This window comes from Falco rusticolus, chromosome Z, assembly GCF_015220075.1.
Source record: "Falco rusticolus isolate bFalRus1 chromosome Z, bFalRus1.pri, whole genome shotgun sequence".
Classification (NCBI taxonomy): domain Eukaryota; kingdom Metazoa; phylum Chordata; class Aves; order Falconiformes; family Falconidae; genus Falco; species Falco rusticolus.
In genome coordinates, this window is record NC_051210.1 from 82959504 (window position 1) to 82972763 (window position 13260).

Consider the following 13260-nt stretch of genomic DNA (forward strand, 5'->3'; position numbering starts at 1 on the left):
TAAAATTGAGGCTTTGTGTCAGATTAGGTGCTTTAATTAATTTCTCTCCGTTTGCCTGATACTGCAAGAAATTGTCAGCAGCGAGCGATTAAATAGAACGAAGAAGCAACATTATAATTCTGAAGTAAAAAACACATAGCATTAATTGTTAAATACCAGATCTGGAAGTATTCATGCTCATCTCAATCAGCAGGATTTGTGGGCTTGGAGAACAAACCACACCAGAAGGCGCCTTGGCTTTTGAGGGAAATAAAAACACATCGGCTCAGTTGCTCTGGCAGCCTCTGGGGTGCTTGAATACAATTCAGACTGTCCTAGTTTATCATTTCTGTAAGCTGTTCCTGGGTGATGTTGGGTTTTTGGGGTTTTTTGGGGGGTTTTTTGTTGGTTTGTTTTTTGGGTGGTTTTTTTTTTTTTTTTTACGTGATACAGTACATTTTAAATGTAGACCAGTGCTTAGAGAGCTCTGTGATTTGGTCAGGGAATTTCTGTTTTCGGTGTCTTGGTGTATCAATATTAAGTGCAAATTCAATTGCTGACAGGCTATGACAGAACAGATTTGTTGTCATATCTGCTTGAAATTGCAAAGATTTATTGAAAATGTTTGATGTTCGCTTTTCTCTGGCTTCTCTACAATAGGGGGCTGCAATGAATAGTAATCCAGTCTTACTTTAAAAATGAACGTGCTAGGTACCTACACCCTAAAAAGAAATGAAAGAATGGACTTTGAAAAACAAGTTGTTCTTTAATAGGATTCAATAAAGGAGGGATATTTTTCACCGTAGCAGTAATGTTATAAATATTGTCAATAAAACTGTCTTATACAGACAAAACGAAATGTCTGAATAGTAGAAATTCTCTTCTCAGGGTGGATGAATTGAACCCAGACAACTCTGAAGCTCAAAGTACCCAGGTTAGCATTTCTTCATGAGTTTTCTTCACCTCCACGCTTGCCCCTTACCTCTGGCAGCACAGCTGAAAGCTGAGGGCTTAAAAATCCCCTCGTAAAGCCTTGGTACCGCCGTGGCTGCTTGTGTGACCTTGGGCAGGTAGCCCGGTTTGCCACTCTGTGTAATGATTGTAGTAGGAGCTAGATAGAATTAATTGTACCGATCACCTTAAAGTTTACAGCATTGTTTATAATCCATGTGTGAAAGGCGCTAGGTAAGCCCAAACCTTATCATCGACGAGCCGAAAATCTCTGCATCTTGTGTTGCTGGGCAAAACTTGCATGAGAGTTTCCAAGTTTTTCCTAAAAGCTATGGAGAAATGTATGGTTTGTATAGCATTATGATCACTGGCTCTTCCAGCACTGATTGTTGAAAAAAAAGGAGGTAGCTTAGGAGAAAGCTGGAATTCATCACACTGTGATCCCAGTTTTCAAATCCAAGACTTCCGCTTAAACGCAGCTCAGGAACTCAACTTTGCCGGTTTGCTGGGACCTCTCACCACGGTTCCTCACAGGCTTGGACATTCCTGAGCAGGGAATGATGCCCAGCCAGCCTCATCTGCTGGGTAGACATGGGGGTCCCGTGCCATTGGGAACGTGCAGGAGTGCTGAGGACACTGGTGTGAAGGATGGCAGGGTTGCAGGAGGCTGCGCACCTCCAGAGGTGCATCATCAGCTGAAGGCGGCGTCAGGAATGCGCGTAGACCACTAAAATAAGCTTTTAAATTGCCCAATTCGTTCCTTCTCCCTCATTTGTCAAGGGACAGAAAGCACCCCCCAAAACGTCGCTGGAACACATACAAAAAGCCATTTAATTTTACTGGTAAGTGAGAGGCGTATTTCTGGATACCGAGGTGGCTCCTGTGGGCAGCGGCTTGTTTTGCACTGGCTGTTTGGGTCCTTCACTTTGGAAACGTGGTTGGTTGTGGTTCATTCCTGGTTCTAAGGCTTTTTTTATTTTTTTATTTTTTAAAATTTCCTGAAAGCGCTCATTTAATCTCTCTCCTTCTTTCCTTTTAGCTGTGGTCAGTGCCATTCCAGTGCCAACGCTAGAAAGTGCCCAGTACCCCGGGATCCTGCCGTCCCCGACCTGCGGATACCCGCACCCGCAGTTCACCCTGCGGCCGGTGCCGTTCCCGACCCTCTCTGTGGACAGGACCTTTGGAGCGGGAAGAAGTCAGTACAGTGCTTTTCTTCTGTATTTTGCTGTTAAAGGGCTTGGGAAGAGGTTGCTTTCCATCATTGGGATGTATAAGCTCTTGCCAATCCAATAGTGCTGCCGTGCTTTTTGGGAACCAGGATAAATCCAGGCTGGATTTCTCTTCTCAAGCAGCAGCTCCAGTTGCAATTTCCAATCTGTACAGAACACCTTAAAAGCTAAAAGTCGCAGCATCTCTAATCCAATCCTCTCTTTTCTGCGGGTCTGTCAGTCATTGCACTGTACTTTAATTTCCTTTGCTTTATTCATAAGGATATGCCCAGAAAAACGCAGGCTTTGAGAGCTCTTCTTCATCCCAAGGCAGAATCTCGTATCATCACTCATTAAAATCATCCACGATAGCACTTACACGACCTCTCCACACAGTGTCTTCCCAGCTTTAGCTGCCCTCACTGCTAGAAGCATCATCTTTAACATCTAACTTGCTGAAATTGAAGCTGATTGTTTCTTGGTTCGATTATAGCAGGCTATATATATATATATATATATATATATGCATTTATTTATTTTATATATATATATGTATGTATGTATGTATGTATAGCGTGGTTTATTTTCTTCCTTTTGCAGCTCCTTTTATACACAAGAATGCTGTTATCCCATCTCTGCATCACTCGTCTTTTCTCCAGGGTGAGCTCCACATACCTCTTAGCTCCTCTGCAGTAATAGATGTATGGTTTGCATGTTCCCATAACTCCTCTTTACCTTACGCTGCGGGAAGCGTGTGCCCATCCTCACCCTCACAACTTGGGCGTAAGCCCCTGCTGCACCATCTGTGCTTTGTTCAAGCCTAACGAGCCTACTCTGGCATATTAATTACAGTTGGAGGGTTCATATTTTCTTACAGTTCTCCCTTAACTCCACTGCATGTCAAGGCTGAATTATTGACAGATTATAGGAAATCTGTTACACATCTTTTTTTCATGTCACCAAGACTCAGCGCTGCTGGTCCACGGGGAGCTCGTCTTGAAATGACTGATTTTTCCTCCTCTTGGATTGGTGCTTTCAGTCAGTTCAGACAGATCCTTGGGGACCGGTGATTGAAATCCAGTGGTGGGACTGTAGGTAAAAGGTGTGTTCAGGTGTCCACTAGGACACCTGGACACTAGGACACTAGGATCACCCTAATGCCATTCCCCCTCCCTTCAGAATGGTCCCTTCAAAGCTAGAAGGCAGTTTCCTCTGGAGAGCCTTGCCGGCATCATCAGGTTTTGATCTGCTGCTTAAATTAATACCCCACCCACCACAAATGCAATGCATGGTAACAAAGTCTGTTTTTTGCTTGACGTACAGTAGATGTTGGGGAATTAAAAAAAAATAAAATACTACCTTGTGTCTGAGCACGGCGATGGAAAAAAAAAAAAAAATTGAATTATTTGCTCGGCCATCATCACCTCGACCTGTTCATAAAGGACCTGAGCATCTTCAGTTCCAAAATCTGGCAGTGCCCATGAGGGGGGTTTCCCCAGGGATGCAGGCAGCTCAGCTGGGAAGGAGCGGTGGCTGGGACACAGTTGCTGAGGGATATGTTAGGCACAGCCCCCAGAATCCCACACCCCTGGTGCATTCAGCTTCTGCCTGAACCAGTCACTAGTTTTACGCAGGTGGTAGTTGGGAGATGAGATTTTCAAAACAAGGAATGCCTTTGAAATCCTGTTGGATCCTGCTGCTGGGGGAAGGTCTGTATAGAGATGTATGGGCTTGCCCAAGCCCTTCGAGTGCAGCATGCTTGAGAGCTGAGCAGGAGATTGCTGATGCCCAGAATTTTTCTGCAAAAAGCTTGACTACAAACCAGCTTTTAATTATTCAGAAGACCTGATGGGCCTTGAAAAAGCTCCAGCAGTGAAGATTCCAGATAATTTGGGCAACTTCCCATTAAACAATTCAAAAGCAGTGGATGTAGCCTTGTTTGGATAGCAGCTATTTCCCATTATTGAGGTCTGAGTAATCAAGACCGCATAGTATTTTGAAAATTAGCTCAGCCCCTTATCAACGTGTCGCAACGACCTGTTAGAGCCGGCGCAGTTGTGCTCTCTGGCAAAGGCTTCCAAAGCTCCCAGGTGATATGAAATGCCTCCGAAGGAAATGCTCTCTTCCTTCGCTGTACCTTCCATGTTCACTGCCGTGGCACGGACAAGGGTGCAGCAATAGTGTTTGTTCTCAAGTGACACTTGACACTGTCAGAACCAGCCAAGCAGTTCACTAGGTTTATTTTGTAATATTGTTCATTACTTTTCAGTCCAAGGCGGGATGAAGAGGTGTAAAAATCTATTTCTAATACACTGCCTGACGGTTTCCTGGGCACGGGGGCTGGTGCTGGTGACCTCCCCCCCTCTGGAAGAGTGGACAATCTGCAATGCATCCAACCAAAAAGCCGCTGCTTCCTTTGGGGCTCACCTCCCGCTGCCTCACAGCCCACCTCACTGCAGCAGAGAATGGGGATAGATCCACGAAATCACTCTTCATGCTTGGAATTTGTTTATTTTTCGGCTCTTTTCTTAATACGATCCTGCAGTTGAGAGTAACTAGCAGTTAAAGAGACTATAGAGACAACGCCTAAAGCTTTTTTCTCTGCGCATGTTTTACCCCTGAGTGAAAAATTCACTTGATACTTGACCAATTGCAGCTGCAGCTGAAAAAGAGCTGCCCAGCAATAATTCCTCTGTGATGGAGCCTACCTGCGGTACTGCATGACTGAGCACTTATTGATCAAGATGTAGCAATCCCTGAATAAATCATATGCCGTGCCGTTAGCGAGGGTGTTGCTCAGCATCCTGCCATACAGACAATGCTTGAACACCTTCTTCTGTTTCTGAAGGCCTTATTCACTGACCCAAAGATTTGAGTGCTGCAGCTTATCTTTAGGACAAATGTTCTATACATAAGAATAAAAAAGATGGAGAGTCAGGCCCCATCTGACTTGAATAATAAGCTGTCTCACCTGTTTGATTACTGCTGATGACACTACCAGCCACACAATACAATTGCTAAATATCAGTTTTTTCCAGACAGAAAAGATCTCTGAACCATAATAAAGTGACTGTTGTCACTTTGTTGTTGTCACTCTGGTCAGCAGTCCTTCCCACGGCTTGCCTTCTCCAGAGCTCCGTCACACCCGCTGCTTGCAGCGTTATCAAGACAGGTAGGAGAAGATGGTGACATGCCTAGTTTGCCATGTGTTACGGAAGGAAAAACCTGCTCTGTTTTTCCCTGCTGCCACAACTAGTGGAGATGCTGAGCCAGCGTGGTCTCCAGTAGGGAAAGAAGAGAGGTGGGGGAAACCGTGTCCCTCTTGGGAGGTGCTGAGGTGGGCCCATCCCTATCCTGCCCCATCCCACCCACACGCTGGTCAGCATTAACAGACTACATTGTGGTCCCATCCTGATCACACTTTTACAGGAGGCAGAGGGCTTCTCTTCAGGCTAACCCTAAACGCTACAAGTGGTCTAAGAGCACCATTTACAGAGGGAGCCATTCATCAGCGTAGCGCCCTGAGATGTACATCTGAGATGAGCTTGGAGATGTTCAGAAAATATGGTGTTTGGTTGTTCGTGGTTTTGGTTTTTTTTCAAAAAATAGAGATACATTATTTGCTAGTATTAAAAAGCAAGATTGAAAATTGTGTAAACCAGAACAATGAAACAGCAATGATATTAATAGCTTGAGATATAGCCATAGAAAAAATATTATGGAGTGGATGTAACTTTTCGTACAATTAGCTGTTCAAGTGAGATGCGCTAACACAAATATTTCCTGAGTACATTTCCTCTTGGAGCTGGCTTTCTGGCGGCAAGCAGTCAGCTCTGCGGTGAGCTCATCCAGCTGGGAAGCCTAAGTCCCTTCTAGCACAGAAGCTGCGTTCTGGACTCAGTGGAAACGGTCATTTTAGTCAAGAGTTGGGTTTGGGTTCAGCAGGGGTTGGTTTAACCACATACGACTTAAAAACGGTTCTGCCATCTTCTCATGATTTGGCTTTGGAGTAGCAATTTTTTTAGTGTTCCTCAAAACTGCTCTTTGGGATGTACCTAGAATTGCACCAGAGTAGTAGCCTGACAATTAAACCTGTTAAAAAAAAATATTGCTGCTTGGGCTGCGGTAACATCCAAAGATCCCAGCGGGAATAAGCCATCAGCAGGACACAGCTGTATAGTCTTGGTCGTCTGATATTTACAACCTGCGTAAGTTCAAAAATACACAGAAAGTCATTAGCAGATATGGAGTAAAGTTCAGTCATTTTAAGTCCCCATCTACCATCACATACTTTGAGTTCTTATTACCTTTTCTTTTCAATCCGTATTGATTTTTTCATTACCTCAGACTGTGGCAGAGCCAACAGCTACAAATCCAAGTGGGAGTATTTCCAGTGTTACCTCTTAATAGCAGCTACACAATGTAAAAATATGTTCAGAGACCTAAATTCATTAAAATGGTTAACAACATCATCACAAACAACAATTAGGCGAAAGCAAAGATCAAAAGACTCTGTATCAGATATTTATTCTTCTGCTCGGTGAGCAGTGTCCACGGCTATTGGTGTTCAAAGCAAGCTTATTCCTGATGTTTCTCACGTATAAAATGAATGCAAATAGGATTTTATCCAAGGTTTCTCCAAAGTAACGAGACCCTAATTGGTTTTACTGGGCTTTAGAACCGATCTTCATGTGTAGCATAGTATTTGCCTTACTCTGGCATGGAATTCAAGAGCAAAAGATTGCAATGGGAATGCAGCATGGTGCATTAATCCGCTCCATCTTAAAGGTCAGTTGGGAGTCTACCTTCTGTCAAAAAAATAGGGTAATAATTGGATCTGTGGAAATAATCAGAGTTCTTGGGTGCTTCTGTTGTGCTGTATGAAGGCAAATAATCTGGCTGCTAGGCAGGGGATTGATGTGGGTGATGTAGACAGCAGTAGCAATGTGCTCATCTTCATCCATCCTTCAAATGAACAATCCATCCTCTCTTCCTGCAGGGACTTGAGAGAATTGCAGATTGATGGTTCTCATTATGTTTGCAAGCATGCACATCTTATTTTAGAAAAAAGTCTTCTCAAGCATGAAGCACCTTCATTAGACCACTTACCTTCAATATTTAAATCCCAACTCTAGCTTCTGATTTTAATAGAGTCATCACACCTTTCTCTTCAGTAATAGCTGGAGGCTAACCTGAAATCTTTTATGTAATAACGGTTATGTAGGTCTCCAGGTTTTACAACTAAATCTTTGAGATAAAACATACCCATACAGTAAAGCCGTAATTTAATAGCCTTTTAATGCAGAGGCCATTATGCTGATGCTAGCTGATAAAGCTTTGTTATCCGAGAGCACCACTGCAGAAAATACCAAGGAGGTATTTGATGGCCAGCAGCAGTGGAGTGTCTGGCTTGCTTGTTTCTCCAAAGAGGTCAAGAGCCTCCCAAAAGAACTGTCCTTAAGGACACAATGAAAAGCGTTGGGCTGGGGAGGAAGTTCAGGCTTTGACAAACATGCTGAAAGACATTTTGAGGCTAAGGGTGTCGATAAAAGCTTTTATTCTTACTTTGAGCGAAGCCCTGGCCAAGGATTTGCGCTAGAAAGCATTGCAGCCTCAGGTGCGTCCCTCGGTGAGACTCACCTGTTGGTTTGCATCTTCCTTGACTAGGACGGGGGCGAAGTAGCAACACGCTGGGATGCCTTCTGGAATGTGTGGGTGGTGAGGAAGGGTGGGATGGGCTCAGCTCTCACTCCTGCTCTACCCTGCTACAAACAGCCTCAGTGTCGCTGCCCTCCTTGAGGAGAATTTTAGTCCAAGGAGAGGAAGAGAGAGGGGTCTGCTGGGCAAGGAAGGCAACGGAAGAGCAGGGCCAGGGCAATGTAAAGAGCCTTGAAGGTGAAAACAAGGAAAATGAGCTGCAGATGAGCAAACTTTTACGAACCGTGGATGATTTTGACCTTGGTCTGATCCTGTAGTTGGGTTCCTATCCGCGGTGTTGCATTTTGTCAGTGTGATATTGCCATAGGAACAAGCAATGGGGCTGTGGAAATGAGGAGAAATCCTCATTTCCATTTTTCAAAACTGTTTTGCCACTTAGTAGGTTGTAATTACTTACATACTTTGACATTAATTATTATAAAATGCCTTGAGATTTGACTTGGCTCTGTAATTGCATGTTACTTGCACAATGAGTTCTGGTTGTTGCAGCAGGCTTTGAAAGAAACCAGGTCCTCTGGAGCATTTTGGATCCCAGTATAATAACTAATTCTGATAGCTGTGTGTCAGGAAAATGGTTTTCTTCAGCAGAAGGTTGAGTTTTTCCTAGATACCCGTTCCCTGCCATAAGCTGCATGATTAACTGTCATGCTGGGAAGCCATCCCGACTGGCACGGATACCCCAGGGGTGCTGGACCAGCACCAACATGCTCAGATGAAGTTCCTGTTGTGATGGGGCTCTTTGCTATCCAGTTGGCTTCTTCCTTCCATGGTTCTGCTTGCAAATAACGTCAGCGGGCATTCGCACCAAGAGGAGAACTTTCTCCCAGTGCTGCTGCTCGGGGCCGTGGGGCAGGAGCTGGGAGAGGGGCCAGGAGGTGCCCCAGCGGGTCCCTGCTCCGGGGAAGGCTCAGCAGCAGGTGCCGTGCAGGATTTGGAGATCAAGGATGGTGTTTCCAGCTGGGTTGGCTCTTCCCTGGTGCACGGGGAAATGCCATCCACAAAGCACTGCAGCAGAGTTATGCTTATCAATCCTCCTTGTAATTAATTCTTAACTAGTTTGGCTTGTTGGGGTAGGCATAGTGGTCAGGAAGAGATTTTAAAGATTTGTTTATCCCCATTTCCATTCCCTTACAAGAACTAAATAATCTGGTTTCTTTGGGATTCTTATTTCCATCTTTTTAGACAGAAATATTTGTTATTTATTTTCAGTTTCTTTTTAAATGAAAATTTTATTTTCTTAAGCTTCTTAAAGTCTGAATGACGTGGTACAGTGTTGTGTAAACAGCAGCAGTGAGTTTCTCTCCACGACCAGGAGTCAGCGTTAGGTCACCAGCGATGCCTTCAGGGCGGGGGGGAGTGCACAGTCTGCCTCTTGCTGGCGTCTTCTGTCCTTCCTCCTATGCAGCATCTTCTCCACTCGACACACTCCATAGAAGATATTCTGATTGTAGGCTACAGGACAAGGCTGTTTTGCATCTAACAGGTTTCAGTAGGTCTCAGTTCACAACTCACCTTTTCTTGCCGTTGTGGTACTGGTGATGCCAGCACTGTGGACCGTACACATCCTGAAAACTCCGACAGTGCCGTAATGATGATGCAGATTATACGTTTGGGTACCACACGTGTTTCCAGAGGGTTGTAGGAATAACGGGCTTTGCTCTTTGTCTCAACCTTTGTTTTCATTAATCCTTCAGCTGCCTGCTTGTGTTTCCTGGCGTGGGAAGTCCACAACAGAGGTTGATCTTGAAAGCTTCTTTTAAGAAATACAGCAGAACATAGCGAGGTCGTCTTTTATATGAGGTTGACATGGAACATTTAAATCTCTGAGGAACTGGCTTTGAATATAGGCTAATAAAGCAGCAACCCACTGCTTTGGCACACTAACCATTACCGCTGTCTCCAGGAAAAAACAATATTGGTGATAGGTTATGTGGAGATTAATTAAGTCCTTTCTTTGTCTCCAGCTTTTGCCCACTGTGACTAGAACAGTACCGTCATGCTGGACACACTGAGTTTCAATAGCCATAGCTTGTTTCAATCTCCACGTGATGTATTTATGTCTTTATGGGCTTTTAATATCTAAAAGCACATAAAGAGGAAAGACAGAAGGAGCTAAAAAATATTGTGGGTTTTGTTTTGTTGGGTTTTTTTAAGGAAGTTGTTTTGCACTTCAAATGGTTTTTAATTCGGCTGCCAGCGACTTTTGATGGGACTGTTCACACATCTCCTGCACCTTCTTGGAGGGTGGAGGCAAATGCTGGCCCTTCTGTTGAAAATGACCATACAAATATGAAGTGGGACATTAAAACTATATCCATAATAGTCTTTTTTTTCCCCCCCCCGCCCCGGCTCCGGATGGTTCTCTTGCAGCTGTTAACGAAGGCCCAGCACCGCAGCAGCCACCTTTGCTGCCGCAGACACAGCCTGAGCACTCCAACAGCGAGGATGCCCCAAGCAGAACCATCCCCACCGCCTGCGTCCGCCCTACGCACCCTCTGCGCAGCTTTGCCAACCCCTTGCTACCTCCACCCATGAGTGCAATAGAACCGAAAGTCCCTTACACGCCGCTTCTGTCTCAAACAGGTAAGAGTGACGGGAGGAAGGGCTGCGGTACCACAGCGCGAGGCTGTTCTGTGCCTTGAAGCCAGATCTGCGAGTGCTGACAGAATGGAAAGTGGATATGTACATTTATATGATAATAATCCAGTATTTCATTCTGACAAAATGGAATAAAAATTCAGGACAAGGCAATAGCTTGAAATCAGAGGTAACAAGTAAGTGATAAAAATGAATTAAATGAGATGCCAAATTAATCACTTGGTCTTGTTTCCAGTCTCCTGTTATGCTACAGTAACTTGAACCAGTGCCAAACGCTTGACTCTTGTTTCAAGGCTTTGCCTTTTTGATAATGAAAGGACTATTTATGTATGCTGGAAAAGAACTGACTGCAATCCACTCCAGTGTGCAAGCTACTTAAAAATTAAATAGCAAGCGTGCAAGGAACAGAAAGGAAATTATTCTATATTTAAAATAAATTAAAAAAAAAAAAAAAGGCTTTAGACCGGTGCCACTGTTGAATGAAGCTGCAGGCTGGTGTCAAGGCTGGATGAAATGGCTGCACGTGGCTGTAGGGGGACATTGGTCCATGGGTGGGGGGAACGGTGCCTTTCCAGCTGGTTTCTAGGTCTGTTTCCAGAGCAGCATCACTTCTGGAGAGCTGTTTTAAAAATTCCCCCTTGGCTCGAATGAGAACGTTTGGGCGATGTATCTGGTATCTGCTTTGTTTGTGAAGTGGACCCAGTGCTAGAAGTGTTCTTCACATGAACTAGTATTGTTTGAGTAGCACTGTTTGTCTTGGTGACCCTAGCTACTAGACCTATTAAGGGGAAAAAAAAAAAAAAAAAAAAAAAAAAAAAGGAGGGTTTGCAGACTGGTATCTTGTTTTAACTGTTTGCCTCTACTCCTTTAGCTTGGATAATCTCCAGTTTGGCTCAGACAAACTGGAGATTTCAGCTTCACTCTTCTATTCTAATGCAGCTTTGCAAGTGTAGCTTTCTTGCCATACAGCATATGTTAGGTCGATGTTAGCAACAAGCAAGCTACCAAAACATCTCTGCATTTTTACTGGAAGCACCTGCTATCCATCAGCAAGTAATCCAGTTTCTGACAGCAGACAGAAGTAGATAAATCCTTATTTATTGGAGAACGGCTTTTGCCAAATAGTGCTGCTGAATTATTTTTTATATATAACGGAGTCCATTCGTCTTTATGTAGTACCGCATTTTACTTTATGAGGATCCAATTCTACTTGTCTTACTCTAGCAAGTAAACCCAGTATCTTGAAAGGACTATTTGTTCTCTAAGTCAGTCGGAGTTTACATTTTAACCATTATAATTAGGAGGCATGGCAAAGAGAGAGGAACTCGAGGGCATGTTACTTGTCTTCATAAAAAATCCCATCATCCTGAAAAAGAAAATTGCCTTTTTTTTCAGTAAGTGATCTCACATAAGCAGATGCAAACAATGTGTCATTAGGCAAAATGAAGAGCTGAAAGTTTATGGCAATAATCTGCCATAAAGCAGTGGAAATAAATAAAGCAAATGCTAAATGATGAAAAAATCTGGTTTTCTGGACTCTGTCACATAGACGAAAACATGTTGTTGGCTTATATATGGCGTTCAGACCTATTGTATTCACCAGTATACTGAAACCACATTTTTTACTTTTTAGAAATGTATATAACTTCATTTCTGCTCTGCCTCCGGCTGTTCGGAGGTGTTGGGGCTTATTTATTTCTCTCTATGTATGGTTGCTCTCGCTTTTCTCAATGTACTTGTCCCCGGAGTCGTTAGCCAGAGTGATGTTGCCTCCTCTCCCGATTTGTCATTGCAAGGCTTCCTTCGCGCAGGGTGCCCAGCTCCTGCACCTCATCCCTCCAACCCAGGCTGCTCTTCCGTACCCACTCCCAAATCCCGCTCCTCTGGAACCCAGATCTCTCTTCTTTTCACTCAGGGTGGGAGTGGAGAGAGAAAGGAATGAAAAAGGGATGGCAGTTCTGGGTCTTTAACGCTACCCATGGGCATGATGCCCCAGCCGTAGCTAGATAGCCACAAAAGGGAAATTTTGAGGATATTTGGGAACTTTTCAAGGCTTGTGAGGTATTTCTCTGTTGGAGCAAGCCTCCGAGAAAAGATGACTGACACGTCCCTGCTCCTCCCTAGTCCCTGCTGGCCGAGCTCCCTGTGGACCAGCCAAGGTGGTTCCCTTAGGGACCATCGACGCCCATTATGCCCCACGTAGGGACATCTCAGCTTTAAAAGGCTCTTAGCAAATTCCCACGTTGGAATAACTGTTACTTTCCTTAACCTGAGAGATGGAATTAATTAATTTTTCATAACTAAAGACATTTTTATGTTTCCTATGGAATAAAGCAATAGAGCAAGAAGTGATGGACTCAACACTTGAACCAATTAAGCTACTCTTTACATTGCTGTTCTGTTTTTTTAAATGCATGTTAATCAGGTGTCGTATCCCTTTGGGTAGTCCATACCTAATGGAACAATCCTGCAGAATTTGGAAGGGGAGAAGACTGTAGAGGTTGATCTGGAGATTTCCAGCAAAGACTTCATAGTCCTGGAGCTAGTGCCTACCACTGGCCCTCACGCAGTGTTAATGTCAAAATTAATTTTTGGGTCTTGCTCAGGGAAGGGATGAGCACGGGGCTTTTTCTTGGCTTTGATTGACCTGATGCTGAAAGGAGGTGTCTCCTCTAATATTTGATCTATTCACTGTATCTCTGTAGTGGCAGTATAATTAGCTGTTAAACTCGTATCATATGGTTCATAAAAAAGACATACAGAGATCATTATTCAGTTGTGGGGGATTTTGCCATGAGGATATGAA

The 13260-nt window shown here is 44.0% G+C and overlaps 1 protein-coding gene across 1 annotated transcript in view; it reads left to right on the forward strand.

The window, feature by feature from the left end:
• Positions 1-12685, forward strand: part of DCC (DCC netrin 1 receptor) — a 133667-nt gene extending 120982 nt beyond the window's left edge. The window contains exons 17-19 of the mRNA XM_037372664.1: positions 1970-2125; positions 10227-10439; positions 12579-12685. Of these exons, the coding sequence (XP_037228561.1) occupies positions 1970-2125; positions 10227-10439; positions 12579-12685 (476 nt within the window). The remainder of the gene's footprint in view (positions 1-1969; positions 2126-10226; positions 10440-12578) is intronic.
• Positions 12686-13260: the final 575 nt, after the last annotated feature.